The sequence below is a fragment of the Cheilinus undulatus genome, linkage group 7 (assembly GCF_018320785.1).
Source record: "Cheilinus undulatus linkage group 7, ASM1832078v1, whole genome shotgun sequence".
Taxonomy (NCBI): Eukaryota; Metazoa; Chordata; class Actinopteri; order Labriformes; family Labridae; genus Cheilinus; species Cheilinus undulatus.
Window position 1 is genome coordinate 3,945,111 of NC_054871.1, and position 18,061 is coordinate 3,963,171.

Here is an 18,061-nt window from a genome sequence, read left to right on the forward strand (position 1 = left end):
GTTTTACCAGGTCTGATTTTCCTGCACAGGTTCAAAAAAATATATATATTGTGCAATGCTCAGTGAAATGAATGGATGTCTCTCAGCAGGTCGGGGGTCAGGCTTCATCCTGTTAACCAAAGGAGGTCAGAGGGACCATCATCTTTATCAGCTCACCTGAGTGACTCCTCAAGCGTTGAATCAGCTGTTGGGACTTCTAGGAGGCGGCGCCCCCCTGTGGCGACTCTGCCTCGCCGTCTGCGCTTTGAGGATGAGACAGAGACAGAGGCGGAGTCTCGTTATCTGGAACGACTGCAGCAGACCAGACGGGTGGGGCAGCGAGGAACAGGTGTCCTTGTCTCAAAACCAGAGCTCAGCCAGTTTGCCAATGGCAACACAGGGACGGTGCCACAGGGGGCGGGGCCACAGGGAACAAGGGCACAGGGGGCAGGGCCACAGGATGCGGAGTGTGCTGGGGAAGGAAAGCAGAGAGGATGGATGCCACAGTCGGGTCAATGTGACTCCAACTGGACAGTTTTAGGAGGCGGAGCCAACCTGAATGTCCGTCGATACCCACCTGTTGCTGGGGTGCAGGGTCTGTACAGGCCCTCCCTAAGTCTACGAACTGAGCCAATCAGAGAGACCTACATTGGCTCTGTCACCTATGATGACAAGAGCAAGGGTGGGGCCAAATCAGGACTCCTAGCTAAGAACCAGATGACCAATCAGGTGGGGGTTAACGGAAACCATGTGACTATACCTCAGACTAAACCTAAGAAAGACCTGCCAATCAACCCCTACCCCTACGAACCGAAACAGTTAACCACGCCTACTCAGCCCTCAGTGTCTCCACCACCTGCCTACTCATGCCATCAACCCACACCTCCTGTTCCTCCTCCTTCTGCTCCTCCTCCAGTGACATCAGCCAAGACATCCCAGATCATCAGGATCAACAGCACCAAGACAACAAAAAACCTGAACCAGTTCAAGAGCACACCTTCACCTGCTAGGACCCTCAGAGAGCCCAGGGAGGGGGCGGAGCTTAAAGAGAAGGCAGTCTGTGTAGAGGACAAAAGCAAGGAGGTGAAGAGCTTCTCTTCATCATTCAAAAGCAACTCAGGTGAGAGAGTGGCCGTGTCTGAAACCAAAAACTATACTAATGTGCTTCTATCTACTCATCATGACAATCCCAGGATTCCTTCTATACATTAAATAACTCTTTTAAATTATTAACGACTGTATATTTTACAAATGCAAATTTTTGTTAGGAAAACCTGAAAAGAGGCTGATGCCGTGGTTCCCAAACTTTTCTAATTGGCATCCCTTCGTTGTGTAGTTGTAGTAAGCACATATGATTGTATAAATTCTCATGGTACACCTTAACATGCCAGGTACACCATGTACCTCTCAACAGCACTACAAAACCAGATGTGTTGTCATCAGCACATCACAGTTATTTATAAACATGCACTGACTTCCTTTATTTTGCCCTACAGCTGAGAGCCAAGCCCTGCCAACCCCAGGCAGCAGCAGCAGCAGTGATGTACAGCTGGGACAGCCATTAAAAACAGAGCTTCACAATGATGATTCCTCCCCTCCTGAACAGTGAGTCCGTGTTACGCCCCCTAGTGGAAGTTCAGATTCAGCCAAAAACAAAACTGACTATATTAACTATCTAATAATGGTCTGTTCTCTGCAGCTCTATGAGCAGACATGAGCCTGATCGTCTGTCTCTGCGTCGTCTTTTTGCCAATGTTAAACTGGGCAGGACTCGGTCTGCCAGCCTTGACCGACTCTGCTCAAGACCCAGCCCTTCTGCACCTGTCCCAGACTCAGCACCTGATCCCGCCCCCTCATGTCCCAGGAAGTCATCTAGTCTGCTGAAGAAAACCCCGTCTGTTCCGTCACTCAGTGTGGTGAGAAGATCTGTTATTTTATTTCATTTATAGTCAGAAAGACACAAAGAGATCTATAAATGTTCTTTTACTTAATGGTGGTGACATTTCCTAGATTTTTAATAAGAGGCTTAAAGAAAAATTCAGGGTAACATAAGAGTAAAAAAAGTCTCTCAGTCTGTGTTCCCACATGCAGCTTTACTGTGATAAATTCTGGACTTTTGTGTCTGTGTGAACACTGTCAGCTTGAGTCTGTAGCAGTACAAACCTGAGCTCTTACTGGCTCTGACAACTCATGCTGTTTTTTGCTGGTCCTGCAGGGGGCGTCCTTCATGTCACTGAGAAAGTCTTCATCGGTTCAAAGTCTGAGATCAGAGCAGAAGAAGAAGAAGGATCGATCAGCTGACTACAGACCTGCTGCTGATCAGTAAAAACATGAAATTAACATCAATACCAGTGTTAATTTACCTGATCAAACAAAGCCTTATTTACCTGACTAATACACCTGAATTGACCTGACTTACACACCAGTATTTACCTGACTGAAACACCTGTATTCCCCTCACTAACACACCTGTATTAACCTGACTAACACCTTTATTTACCTGACTAATACAACTGTATTTAATGGACTAAAACACTTGTATTTACCCGAGTAACACACCTGTATTTACCTAACACACCTGTACATATATGAGTGTAACACCTGTATCTACCTGACTAACACACCTGTATTTACCTGTCATGGTCTCTCTGGGTAGAAATATTTATACCTATTAATTCAGCAAAGTTATATATATTCCACACATTCAGAAAGATTGCCATGGTCTCTCTAGTGTTAAACACCTGATGACAGATTATTCTCATTTCACTTTTCAATTTATCAATCTTTGTCGGCATAAATGCTAAAACCAAAGATATGTCATGGCATCATATAACAAAAGTTAGCCATTTGGGAATCTATAGTTGATTAATTCTGATTATTATGGTAATCTCGCCCCTCTCTCTCTCTCCCTGTCTCAGGTGTGTTCAGAGGCGTGTAAGCATCGATGATGTTGGTCGTCCGTCCTCAGCTCGTTCTGTTGGTCGGGTTATTCAGATTTGTTCAGATGGAACGTTCCTTTTAGAAATCAGTCGACTGAAGAACCGAACGTTTGGCTTCATCATCAGCCGAGGGAAAGGACGACCCAACTCTGGTACTTTAACATACTACTGCAGATACCACAGCAGATACTACTGTAGATACTACTGATACTACTGCAGATACCACTGATACTACTGCTGATACTAATACTAATACTACTGCAGATACTACTACTGATACTACTACTAATACTACTACTAATACTACTGCAGATACTACTACTGATACTACTTCAGATACCACTGATCCTACTGCAGATACTGCTGCACATACTACTACTGAAACTACTACTAATACTACTGCAGATACTACTACTGATACTACTACTAATACTACTACTAATACTACTGCAGATACCACTGATACTACTGCTGATATTAATACTAATACTACTGCAGATACCACTGATCCTACTGCAGATACTGCTGCACATATTACTACTGAAACTACTACTAATACTACTGCAGATACTACTACTGATACTACTACTAATACTACTACTAATACTACTGCTAATACTACTGCAGATACCACTGATACTACTGCTGATACTAATACTAATACTACTGCAGATACTACTGATCCTACTGCAGATACTGCTGCACATACTACTACTAATACTACTACTAATACTACTACTAATACTACTACTAATACTACTGCAGATACCACTGATACTACTGCTGATACTAATACTAATACTACTGCAGATACTACTGATCCTACTGCAGATACTGCTGCACATACTACTACTAATACTACTACTAATACTACTGCAGATACTGCTACTGATACTACTGCAGATACTACTGCTGATACTACTACTGACACTACTACTAATACTACTGCAGATACTACTACTGATACTACTGCAGATACTTCTACTGATACTACTGATACTACTGCAGATATTACTACTGATACTACTGCAGACACCACTGATACTACTGCAGATACTACTACTGATACTACTACTAATACTACTGCAGGTACTACTGCAGATACTACTACTGATTCTACTACTAATACTACTGATACTACTGCAGATACCACTGATACTACAGCAGATACTACTGCAGATACTACTACTGACACTACTACTAATACTACTGCAGATACTACTGCAAATACTACTACCGATACTACTGCAGATACTACTGATACTACTGCAGATACTATTACTGATACTACTGATACTACTGCAGACATTATTGATGCTACTGCAGATACTATTGATACTACTGCAGATACTATATCTGATACCACTGATACTACTGCAGATACTATTGATTCTACTGCAGATACTAATGCGGATACTACAGGTACTAATGCATACTAACGTGGATATTACAGATACTACTGCAGATACTAAAAATATGATGTATACTAAAGCCTCATAGTTTATTTTTCTTGTGGTATTAGTACTTTATGGTTATAGTAATTGTACTCTATAGTCATGGCGTAAGAACTCTATGGTCATAGCATTAGTTCTGGGCTAACAACTTGTTGTTCTTCAGGTGTGTACGTGGAGGACATGGCGGACTCGAGCACTCAGAAGTTGTACGGCGGTCTGCTTGAGGTTGGAGATGAGATTGTTGAGGTAAATGGAGAGACGGTTGCCTGCCTTACTTTGGATCAAGTGACGAGCCTACTGACTCAGACCACGACCACCAACATCCGTGTCCTACGACACCAGAGGCTGTCTCCACAGTGAAAGCTGTCTGGACCAGATTGACTGATTCTACAAAAACCTTAAGAACATTATCTCAAACTACAGCTATTACCAATATAACTTTGGCAGTAACACTAATGACTACACTTGTTACTATGACTGTTACTCTAAAGACTACACCTGTTACTATGACTGTTACTCTAAAGACTACACCTGTTACTATGACTTATTTTAATAATTACACCTGTTACTATGACTGTTACTCTGATGACTACACCTGTTACTATGACTGTTACTCTAAAGACTACACCTGTTACTATGACTTATTTTAATAATTACACCTGTTACTATGACTGTTACTCTAATGACTACACCTGTTACTATGACTGTTACTCTAATGACTACACCTGTTACTATGACTGTTACTCTAATGACTACACCTGTTACTATGACTGTTACTCTTAAGACTACACCTGTTACTATGACTTATTTTAATAATTACACCTGTTGCTATGACTGTTACTCTAATGACTACACCTGTTACTATGACTGTTACTCTAATGACTACACCTGTTACTATGACTGTTACTCTAATGAATACACCTGTTACTATGACTGTTACTCTAATGACTACACCTGTTACTATGACTGTTACTCTAATGACTACACCTGTTACTGTGACTGTTACTCTAATGAATACACCTGTTACTATGACTGTTACTCTAATGACTACACCTGTTACTATGACTGTTACTCTAATGACTACACCTGTTACTGTGACTGTTACTCTAATGACTACACTTTTTACGGTACTATGACTGTTACACTATTGAATACACCTTTTACTATGACTGTAGATAAAAGTAAACACCTTCAGAATCAGTGTTCTGTCTAAAGTTGCTGACTGCCTGATGAGAATCCTCATATTTTATGCAGTACCCATTGTTTTGGAATTGTATTTGAAGTCATTTCTGCAGTATTTTGCTTTACAGGTAACATGTATTTTCATGTTTGTTTATATTTTCTGGATAAAATAAAGAATGTAAACGTGAGTTTTACTGGTAAATCATTCATGTGCCTACCTGCACAAGTAAGCAGCTGATAACAATCTGCCATGTCTGTCTGTCTTTCTCATTCATCTACCCCCATGTTTTAGCACATAAATCTGCCTGCTCCTCTGACGCCCATTTCAGACTGGGAGCGTGTTTTGCTGCTTGTGTGTGTCGCGCGTGTCAGCTCCTGTCAGCTCTCAAAGCCCTGTACTTCCTCACGAGTTTTACCTGAATAAACCCCCCTACATGCTTATTGATTTAGCGTATTGAGGAAGTTTGTCGGGAACTATTCAAAATAAAAGCATTCTGTACAAGCAAGCGGAGTTTCTCTACAGAAATACTAAACCGGGCTTTTACTTTGAAAAGCACAAACCAGAAAAGCACTCATATGGTGTTTATCTTTCCTGTGACATATTCTACCAGTGTGGAGACAGAAAGTTTTTAATAGTAGATCTTTAGAGAACAACTTTATCAAACAGGCACATTTAAGCTTATGGCCTTCAAGACGCGCGCCTCAAGCTCCCAGTCTGAAACGGGCATTAAACGGGCGTGAGAAAGCCCTGGTACATAGTGTGCTTTGACTTTCTAGATTTAAAATCATTATCATGGCCATGCGGCTAACCATAAGCAGGATCCAATGTTTCCCTGAAATGAGGTGGGGACAACAGATTAAATTCACCCCCTTCTAATGTTAATAACTGAGAAACTCCATTTTTGCATTAATATGTCACTAAAAACCTTGAACTATTCATGTATGAATCATTATTCTTCTGTCTTCAATATCAACTATGTTTAATCAACCTGTACACTCATTTTCAACAGAACTTCAGTTATTTTACAGTAATTTCCACAGAAAATTGTAAGTAAACTGGATTTCTAAAAAACCATGAATAGAAAGTAATCTTTTAACTGTCTTTATAAGTCAACTGGATTTTGAAATAAACTGTAAATTAGTGAAATTCTTTTGAATCTTTTAACTTGATAATGTTTGCAAACTAAATGCCTATTTATTCTGATAACATTAATGCCTTCTGTAGACTGGACTTTCAAATTAAAAGACCCAGTCATTTAAAAGTAATTTATTCGGTATCTCTTGGATAAAATGAAATTTGAAAATATTTGTCTTAAATGTTTTAAATAAAACGACAAATAAATCTTCATAAATTCCTCAATAATTTTAAAGTTTGTATATCCAAATCTTTGTTCTTTTTTCTTAGGATTTTCTTACATTGACTATATTTTCAAAACACAGGTTTTAATCATTTGAAATCAAGTTCCTCATTATTGCATTTATGTTTATGGATTTTCAAGATGAAAGCCTTAATCATCTGAAAAGAAGTTCCTTAGAGTTTCTTATGAGAATTTTAAAAATAAATGCCTGTTATTTCAGACTTTTTACATTCTCTTTAGTAGACTGCATACTCTGAATTAAACCAATAAAAGCTAATGTCTTAAGAGACTTTTTCAAAGTAAAAGCCTCAACCATAAAAGGTAAATTTCTTGAAGTCTCTTGGATGGATTTCAAAATAAAAGCCTCAGTCATTTAAAGTGTCCTCTATTCTCTTAATTTCATACATTTTTTCAAGTTGACTGGATTTTCAAACTAAAAGTCTGAATCATTTGAGGTTATTTGTGCAAGTTCAAAATAAATTACCCAAAACTTTAAATGCTAACTTTTTATGGTTTCTTTTGTAGATTAAATAGTCTAGTAAAGTCTCTGTCAGGATAAAAATAAAGTTAACGTATCTGAACGTTTTAAAGTATACTGGATTTTCAAAATAAAAGACTTGATTGTTAAAAAGAAACTGTTAAATTCCCTTCAGTAGGCCATCCACTCTAAATGTAATCAAATATTTCAGAATTAGTTGGTCAAGTTAATGCAACTATCATTTTACAATAAAGCTTCAATTATTTTAAGTCACGTCCTAAGAATCTTTTAGGCACACCGGATTTTTCAAAAAACAAGCCTTGTAGTGACTGGTGGTGTAAGAATGAAGACAGAAAACATCAGTGTTTACAGTCAGTCTTTATTTTCAGTTTGCTGAAATACATTTTAGCTGCAGACATTAAAACTTCACTCAGAAACAAAAAGAAACAAAATTTTCATCATTTATCCATCAGTAACTAAGTTTTAACTCTTCATTCAGCCTTGATTCAGTCATTAATATGTTCTGGTGTTTAATTCAGGACAACTCAACAAAATACTTAGTGGTTATCATAATTATTTTAAATATTATTATTTTTATAATTATTATTATGAATATTAGTTTAATGTCATCATTATGACTATTATTAGCATTTAAGGGCTCCATGATTGTTCTGTTAAATGAAACATGGATTAATTATTATTATTATTATTATTCTTTGCTTAAGCTCATTATTATGACTATTATTAGCATTTTGGGGCTTCATGATTGTTCTGTTACATGAAACATGGATTAATTTATTATCATTATTATTATTATTATTATTATTATTTTCTTAAGCTCATTATTATGACTATTATTATCATTCTAGGGCTCCGTGATTGTTTCGTTAAATGAAACATTGATTAATATTAAATACACTGAAACCTAAAACAAAAAACTAAAACTATGTTGGAGAAATATTAGCAGAAAAGGTGTTACTTTTCAACATTTACAATGTTCCTTGCTTATTGTTGTATTTTTATGATTTGAATTTTCATAAGCCCTCTAGACACTGTGGTTTAATTTTGTTAAACACAAACAGGAAATAACCGTTGTGCGTACCGCTGATTTTGGGATGAAATGATTGACTTATTCGTCTCCAGCACATCTGTCCCCTTCATTTTAACCCAAGCCAGTGTGAAGCCTCCTTTCTCTTCCAATACTGCATTTGCTGCTAAAGCTTCAAATTAAAAGCCTTCCAGGGTTAGGTGGGAAAGGCTTTTATTGTGAAGCAGCCAGAGGAAGTCTCTGGTTTAAACTATCATATAGTCAACAAAGCAAAGTCCATCAATCCATAAAATAACAATATGGTACGGAAGTCTTAAACTGTGAGGAAACATAAAAAATAAAACAACAAAATAAGAATTCAGTCTTTTCATGTCCAAACAAACAAACAATCAAATAAACAAACAAAAAAACTGTAAACAGGAGTTTTAGTGTCATACATTATTTTAAACTAGTGTTTCAGCTCATTTTAAGTAAAAGGTTAAATCGGCTGTTATATTAATGTTAAACCAGCTCACACTGGTTAAACTGGATGAACTGCTTTAACCTTTTAAACCGGGATAAACTGGTTGTGCTAGTTGATCCAGATTAAACTGTTTAGATTAGATAAATGATGTTTCATTAAAGTTCACCATAAAGAGGCTAACAGTTCAATGATTTGAAGTGGAATTAAGACTTTAAAATTGATAAAAGTGAAGAGGTTAAAATGAGCACCAAGCTCAAGTTTAACTGGAGTTTTAATTATTATTTTACTGGAGTTTAACTGCAGTTTGAATGGTAATTTTACTGAAGTTTAACTGGAGTTTTAGTTGTGATTTTACTGGAGTTTGAATGGTGTTTTACTGGAGTTTAACTGCAGTTTTAATGGGGATTCTACTGGAGTTTAACTTGAGTTTTAATAGTGATTTTACTGGAGTTTTAATGGTGATTTTACTGGAATTTCAATGGTGATTTTACTGGAGTTTAACTGCAGTTTGAATGGTGATTTTACTGAAGATTAGTTGGAGTTTTAATGGTGAGTTTACTGGAGTTTTACTGGAATTTTAATGGTGATTTTACCAGAGTTTGAATGGTGATTTTACTGAAGTTTTCATTGTGATTTTACTGGAGTTTTAATGGTGATAAAACTGGAGTTTTAATTGTGATAAAACTGGAGTTTTCATGATGATTTTACTGGAGTTTGTTTGGAGTTTTAATGTTTTTTTCAGTTCTTTAAATAAAGCATATAAAACAAAGGTAACTGTTTTCCAAAATTAGAAAAAGGATTTTTTTTCACCAGTTTGACCTTTGACCTCTGCTCAAAGAATAAAGAATAAAGCTCATTTGTGTGGAAGAGTATAGTTCAGCATAGTCGAGGACAGTCAAGGAGAGATCAGTTGAATCTAAAAGAAACCAGTAAAGTCCAGTAGACTAGAGGAAATTTCAGTAAAGGCCAATAGAGAGAAGAGAGTCCAGTAGAGTCTATATAGTTTACTAGAGACCGACAGAGACCAGTAGAGTCAATTACTGACTTGAAGGGTTTAACAGAGACCAGTAAAGTCCAGTTAAGGAGCAGCAGAGTCCAGGAGTCTGGCAGATACCTACAGATTCCAGGAAACACTGAGCTGAGTCCAGTGGAGCCAAGTGGAGTCTAGTAAAGTTTGTTACAGTCCAGCAGAGACCAGTAGATACCAGTAGGGTTCAGCAGTGTCCAGGAGTGTGTTAGAGTCAAGTAAAGTCTAAAAGAGTAGACCAGTAGAATCCAGTAAGGTTTAGAGTCCAATAGAAGGGTTTAGCAGAGTAGATTAAGTTAATTAGGCTCCAGTAGAGTCCAAAGGAGAGCAGTAAAGTCCAAAAGAGCTGAGTACAGACCAGGAGACTTCATTAGAGACCAAAAGAAACCTGTAGTGTCTAATGGAGACTCACATGCTCAGAAGGGTCCAGAAGAGTCCACTTAATCTCAGTGAAGTCCTGTAGAGTCTAGTACATACCAGCAGGGCCCAGAAGAGAGTAGCAGAGTCAAGTAGAGCTAGGAGTCAAGCAGAGTCCAGCATACTTCAGAAGAGTTCAGTAGAGTCTAGAAGAGTTTAGTAGAGTCCAAGAGAGACCAGTGTAGTCCAGTGGGGTCTAATGGATACCACCAGAGTCTGATAGAGCTTCATTACAGTCCAGCTGTGTCCAGTATAGTCCAGCAGAGTCTAGTTGAGTTCAGCAGAGTCCAGTAGAGACTAATATAGTTCAAAGTCCAGTAGAGTCCAGTAGACACAGCAGTAAGACGACAAGTGTGCTGACGAGTGTACGAAGATGGATCAGAGAATGAAGAAAAGGAGGATGACCACAAAGAGGATAGCGAGTAAGACTCCGATAGCACACCACTGTCGCCGATCTGTGGAGATAAAGAGATTAAGAAATATCTACAACAATCAATAGTTCACTATAACAATCAGTAATTAATTATAATGATCTATAATCAACTACTACTATATTAATCATCAATATTATCACTGACATCAATAATAAGCTATTTCTACCAAAAAATAAATCTCATTGCTACTATAACTGTGGACAGGTTTTAATCAAACTTTGATTTATTTAATAATCCTGTCTTTTTTGTTTTGTTTTTTACAATAAGGACCATAAGAATGACACGGTCAGAGTCACTATTGTAAAAATGATATTTAAATAAATCACAGCTTGATTAAAAGTTTGACTCAAGTTTTGAGAATGACATTGTTTGTTCTGGGATAATTACCGCTGGTCATGTGAGACACTTTAGCCAGCTTCTTCATGACATTGTCCAGTTTGGTCTGAGTGTTATCCACCTCATGAGTGAAGTCATCCAACATCCTGCAACAAAACCACAAAAACCCAAGTTTGGACCATGTGGGCTCCATGGGGCAGGGGTGCCTGACCAGAAGGTCTTCTTTTAGACTTCTTGAAACTCCTCTGCAATCTATGGGGGGTTTGAGACATGAAGCCTGAATGGTAGAGTAGTGCTAGAGGTTGCAGCTAGATGATCATCTGTGACTGCTGTAATAGCAATATAGTAAGAACCCATTGGTGCAGCAAGCCATCAGGCTGAAGAAGGAGGCTTTTTGAGCTTGGCTTGAGCTTGGGGTCTCCTGAATGGCTGCAGCTTTAGTTGTTTTGTGGGCAAAAACCCAGGAATGGAAGTGTTCAGGAAGACTATGGAGAAGGACTTTGGTCAACCCCAAGGATATTCTGGCAAACTGCCAACGACTCAGAGGGGGAAAGTAGCAGCTGGCTCCGTCTGTTCTCAGCAGCAGTAAAGAACTGCTGACCTGGACTGGGGAGGTTGTTGGATGGTGGAAGGAACCTTTTGTTCTTAACCCAAACAACACATCCTCTGATGAGAAGGCAGAATCTGAAGGCTCACCTGTAAGAGACACACCTGTGGTTTCTGTTGTTAGAACAGGAGCTGGTAGATGTGCTCCAGCTATATGGGTATCACACTCCTCAGCCTCTCAGAGGAAAGTTTATTCCAGGGTGCTAGGACGGTTGTAGAAACCTTGGACAAACCAGGAGAAAGTTGACTCCGTCATGGGCGAGGCCCAGTAGACCTGCTCTTTACCTATGCAGGGCTTCTGGGGGGCGTAGAAGTATAATTTACACATCCAGTCTACATGTCTTTGCGGACCTGGTGAAGACCTATGGTTGTGTCTCTGTGTACAGCAGGACTACAGCATCCTATAGCTGTTACTATGAACCATCGGGTCTCTGTATGACCAAAATCAGAGACATGCCCATGTGTTTTGCACAAAGTCAGACACATTCCCAGTAAGTGCTGGTCTCATGGACTTTCTGATTTTAGGATCTCAAGGCCCAGCATTGATCCATATGAGTTTGGATTGAGTCTCTGCCTTAAGTGTCCACGGTCTTATAATAGTGAGGGTAAGACTGACCACGAGATGGACAGATGGATTGCAGTAATGTGAGCATTGCACCGGACCGTCATGGTGAAGAGGGAACAGAGCCTAAAGATGCTTAGATTGATCGTTGATCTTTGTTCCAACTCTCCAATCCTCATCTGTGGTCATTAGCTTTGGGCAGAATGAGATCACAGACAGGAACAGCTGAAATTATTTCCTCTGCAGGATGTCAGGGCTCAGCTGTAGAGACTGACCAGGGCTGCTGCTTATTCTCATTTAAAGGAGCGAGTTGAGGTGGCTCTGGCATCTGATCAGGATGCTAAATGGTCTCTCCCCTGTGGGGGTCTTTCAGGTATGCCCATCTGGGAGGAGAACCCCCAGGTAAGACTGATAGGAGGGATTGTATATCCCATATGACCTGAGAACTGCAACATAACCCCAAGTATAGAAAAAAGATTAATAACAAGACTACTACTATAAATAATTATGTTAAGATTTTTAGTGTTTATTATCATAATCTTCTTATCTTAATAATGTAGTAACTGTTTAAAGTCTTACACGGATTGTTCATCTAACTCCATGCCAATCCTCTCTGACATGTTCTTTAGGACTCCGATTGTTCCCGACACGAGCTCCAGCTGCTCATCCTGCTGCTCTGCAATCAGCTGACACAAAACAAAAATCATATAAATGATTACAAACAACACAATTAACATTTATGTCTTCATGTGTTAGTTTTAAACACTAAAATAAATGTATATGAAAAACTCAGAGGTCTGCTATTGGCTGATAAAACATAAACAATATCACAGTAAAAACATTTTTGTCATTGAAATGTGAATAAAAACTTGAAGCTCTGTGATTGGCTGCTGTAAGATCAGGTGTTTCTCTACCTGTTGCTGCACCTGCTGCTCCTCAATAAACTGAGAGTTGGCATTCTGCAGCTGTTTGTCCAGTCGGCTGAATTTATCAGGACCCGGCTGCCAGATTGGACCCTGAGCGCCACGTTCTCCAAGCAGAGCCTGAACGTTACATAGATGAGACATTAAGACAGTCTAACCCACTGAGCTATCCAGCCTCCTATATACCCATAATAAACTTTAAGGACCTTAATCGAACATTTTATTACCTGATAGGTTCTAAATTTAACCTTACATAACATTTCAGTATCTTAACTCAACCTTTAATTACCTTTGAGGACCTAAATAAAGCATTTTATTTTCTTAAAGAACCTAAATCAAACCTTGAATAACCTCTCAGGAGCTAAACTGAACCTTTAATAACCTTTAAAGGGCCTAAATTAACCCTGTTGTTACATTCAAGGATCAAAAATTAACCCTGAATTACCTTTAAGGCCTTAATTAAACCTCGTATTGTAATGATTTTCTTACATCTTATGTGTTTTCCAGGTGTGTTTGATTAAAAGAGAGATCTTCAGGTGTGCCTTACCTGTTTGTTCTTCCTTTCAGAGGCAGCAGCTGGACTTGACATCTGCTCTTTCATTTCCTATGAGACAAACATCCAATTAGATCACCAAGTTCAGCAGGGCTCAGCCAATCAGGACACTTTAAATGAAAGGATCCAAAAACCCCTTTAATTTAATGTTACCACTAAATTAAAGGATTATTATTATTATAGTTAAGACAAACACAACAACACAAGTTTTCTCCCTGCATGTAAATATAAAAATAATATAGACATGATGATAAAATATATATAATTCAAAGTTTACATTGTGCCAATTATTATTTAAAGTTTCATACGGTTATTAATATTAAAAGACATTAAATAAGTTAAAATAAGAAATTAAACATATAATAATTAATTGATATAACACAATATAAAAACTGATCAACAGTTTGTAATGGATACTAAAGTATCATAGGACAGATGTGGCTCACCTTGACCGTGGCTCTGGTGCTGCTGATGAAGGCCTTCCTCTTCATCAGCTCAGGAGCGTCCAGATTAAACTTTTTAGGGTTGGACTCCACGATGCTTTCACTGACAGTTAAGGAAAACATTGATTTAAACATAAATGAGCTTAAACATAAATGCTTGATTGATTAAAGGATATTGATGGTCTCGTCCAGGTCCTCCAGGTCCCACTCAATGGACCTCAAGCTGTTCCTCAGCTCATTGGTGGTCCAGTCCAGTTCTTCCTTTGAGGCTCCGCCTCCTTCCTGCAACAATTCACCCCATCTATGATGGAGGCTCTGTGCTGCATTCACTGCCTTCAGGACTTCACTGTTAACAGAAATACACATTATACTTCATGTCTGAAGTTCAAACTCTCTCTCTGTCTTTTTATTACAAATCATAACACTCTAAATTCACAGTCTGGTAGATTTATGATGAATTGTATCACTCTATGCAGACGATACTGGGATTATTTTTCTGTGACACAAAACACTGAACAAACTCTTTTGGCTGATCTGGGAAATTATTTGATATTTAATTACTTTATGTTTATTTGAGAAGCAAAGTATGAACAACACATGCAGGGCCAGACAAGGAGTCATATTAACAATACATCTTTATTCTTAAAAACCTTCAGTATGTGTCATCCTGAGCTTTCAAAGAATACAAGCAGCTGACTTAAAGATGATTAGGAGAAATTCTCTCCTGTCTCAGAAAACATAAAACAGCTGTGAATATTTTTGACGACTTCACATGGAGAAATCACTAGGGCCCAACCGATTGATCGGCCTGCAAATTTAATTGGCTTATTATAGCCCATTAAAAATAATCGGTAATCAGCCAAAAGTGGCTGGTGAAATATCTCACAGTAATATAACGCTCACTCACAGCTACATGCTGCCAGATAAGACCAGAGCAAATTAGAGGTATAACCAGTCGAAGTTTGATTCATAATGACTTAACATTTCAGAAGATAGAGAAGAGAAAATGGGAAAACCTGTTTAGAGGACTTCAGCGAGGAGCATCGTGTTTTCAATTGTGTTAAAGGGCTGGGCAATTAATCGAAATGTAGATTAAATCGCTATGTGACCTACTGCAATTTTCAAATCACAATATTTCTTTGACCTTAAATGTGTTTTGAAATACCAGTTTAATAGATTTTTTAAGCAAAGCTGTTTTGCTCTTCACATAATGCAAATACTAACAATGAGACATTTTTGTTAGATTGATTTGAATTTTGGGGGATTTTTGCTTAGAGATTTTTAGATATTTTTGCAGAAATTTCAGAACTTTATTTTGACATTTTAGGAATCTGATTTGAATTTTGGGGGATTTTTGCTTAGAGATTTTTAGATATTTTTGCAGAAATTTCAGAACTTTATTTTGACATTTTAGGAATCTGATTTGAATTTTGGGGGATTTTTGCTTAGAGATTTTTAGATATTTTTGCGGAAATGTGTTCTTTGACCTAACCAATGCCTTTGGTTCGGAAAGTCACTGTCTCCTTTGGACAGAATTTGACTCTTTCCACATCCCCAGAGCTATCACTGCCCTTGTCAAATCCTGCTTTAAGGATGTACAGCTATGCCTGTCTGCTGATAATTACACCATAGCAGGATGCAGCAACTCCTCACTAGCCATCCCGACGGCCATGGAAATCATCACCCACGCTTTCTGGCTTTTCGATGGGTGGTTGGAGGACAGAAGCTCAAACCTGGTCTGACACCCCTCAGAGTGTACATGGGTATTACCACACTGATGACAAGCAAGACATGAGGTAGGCAACTGTCGAAGAAGCTGCAGGAGAAAATTGAGTGTGCTCAAATGGGGAAAAAAAAAGACTAATAAAACAAGGAGCATCTAACTGTCAAGGAAAAGCTGCCAGAAGAGTGTTTTTACACTGGCAAGGAACCCATACCAACTATGTAGGAGAAGCCTGTCAAGAGTCTTGGATGTTAGTACGATGCCACTCTCAGGGACACAGAGCAGGTGAATTTATCATGGGTTATCTTAATGTCTGGACTTTTTCTCTCTTGGTGTTTGATGTTTTGTTTTATTTATGCCTGTTCTTGTTGTTAAAGGGTTTTGTAACGTCTTGGTTTTTCAAATTGTGATACAAATAATTATAATTAAAACAAAACTTACTTATATTATCTCACACATTTATCTGTATTTTCTTTTAATCTTGTGGTGGACGAGACCGAGTTACTGGGTCAAATTTTAACTATCTGTAATGTTGTTTTTTACTGTTAATAGCGCACAGAACATACTAACATGCTTAACAGCATCACTGATAGAAATATGATGTTACTAGTTAGCTTAGCGAGCAGCTAGCACCCTGCTATCAACCTCTGATTAATCAGGATACACCGATGGCTCCTAGCAGGCTAGCATTAGCTCAGTTAGCACTAACCCGTTAGCATTAGCCCGTATTAGCATTAGCTCAGAGTAAACCGTTCTCACCCTTTAACCACGAAGAACGGATCTTCCATCGACATATTTCCGGTTTATTTGAAGCGTCGCTCCATTACATTGGGCTCCTTATCCGGACAGAGGGACTAATGCGTCAGTTTAGCTCAGGTTTCACCCGGGTTAACTCCATCAGTCTCCCGGCTGCTGCTCCGCTTTGTTTACACCGAATCACGTCGTGACGTCACGTATACAGCGACGTCATCAACGGCTACGGCGAACACCTTCCGGTAATCATCACAGAAACTGATGCTCTATTGAGTGTTAGAAAACCTGAGCAAAGGGCAAAGTGAGGCCCCTCTCCTACTGCTTAGACAGTGATTTTAAAATGTTTATTTTCACATGACACACCTGGGGTCAAGATTTAAGATCTTAACGATAAAAACTAACATTTGTAAAAAAAAAAAAAAAAAAAAATCACAATAACTCAGGTTGTGCAGTTGTATCATACGTTCGTCAAATTCCCACAGCACACCGTTGGAGAAATGAAATTTATCTTGTCTATCTTATCTTTTATATTATTAATTTTCACAAATTTTTGCTTTATTGTATTTAAGTATAGTTTGCACATTTTTATTTCTTAATTTTTGTTATATATTTTTGATTACGTGTCCCTGTTGAGTTGTTGTTCTAACCACATTTCCTCCTATGGGGGATCAGAAAAGTTTCCTCTTATCTTATCTTAGAGCAGTGTTTCAACATTTCTTTGCCTAAAGCACACTTGCCAACATCTCATGGTACGCCACAACTATAACCATACAAAAATAGCCTCTTTGAAACTGACCAAAGTTGTCCTATAGTTGTTGTTATAACGCATGTTCCCACTGCACACAGTCCCAGGGTTAGGGGCTGCTAGTGAAGTTTAACAGTATAAATGTTTAATATTTGGATAAGTAAAAGCAAAGACTACATAAAGTCTTCAAATTAGGTTTAAAATATTACTAAACATTTAGGAAAATACCGTTTTTGTCTTTCATAAGTGAAGATTAATGAGTTTATTACAGGAAATGTAGTCCTATCAGGCATTTTTGTGAGTATTAAAATTGGCATGGATAGAATAACTACAGTTATTACATTTATTGATCTACCTGAGTAGCCTTTTTTTTTTACCTGCACTTCTTTAAATCATTCACAGGATCATTATTTGAATATATTTGGGGGATGTATTGTACATCTAAAAAAAAAAACAGCCACTACTGAGTGAAAACATCAAAACTTAAAGACAACACGAGGAGGTCATTGTTTTCTGCCAACTACATGAAACTGGTCATTGGTTTGGCTTTGATTCCTCAGATGGACAGCAGCATACAGTAAATGTAATATGTAATATTACAGTAATATGTAAAATCAGTAATATGATTCATTACATCC

The 18,061-nt window shown here is 38.1% G+C and overlaps 2 protein-coding genes across 2 annotated transcripts; one reads left to right on the forward strand and one right to left on the reverse strand.

Annotated features, from left to right (window-relative positions):
• The first annotated feature begins 75 nt into the window (after nt 1-75).
• Nucleotides 76-4,890, forward strand: LOC121512193. The gene is made up of 6 exons (XM_041791347.1): nt 76-1,099; nt 1,476-1,584; nt 1,679-1,895; nt 2,195-2,301; nt 2,898-3,070; nt 4,536-4,890. Exons 1-6 carry the CDS (start codon nt 76-78, stop codon nt 4,730-4,732), a joined length of 1,827 nt encoding a protein of 608 aa, XP_041647281.1. The 3' UTR covers nt 4,733-4,890.
• Nucleotides 4,891-7,749: 2,859 nt separating this feature from the next.
• stx6 (syntaxin 6) lies at nt 7,750-16,863 on the reverse strand. The gene is made up of 8 exons (XM_041791523.1): nt 16,685-16,863; nt 14,379-14,548; nt 14,206-14,300; nt 13,754-13,810; nt 13,198-13,326; nt 12,863-12,969; nt 11,167-11,261; nt 7,750-10,800 (listed from the first exon to the last, which is right to left on the reverse strand). The coding sequence occupies exons 1-8, from the start codon at nt 16,717-16,719 to the stop codon at nt 10,724-10,726; spliced, it is 765 nt and encodes a 254-aa protein (XP_041647457.1). The 5' UTR covers nt 16,720-16,863; the 3' UTR covers nt 7,750-10,723.
• Between the last annotated feature and the right edge of the window lie 1,198 nt (nt 16,864-18,061).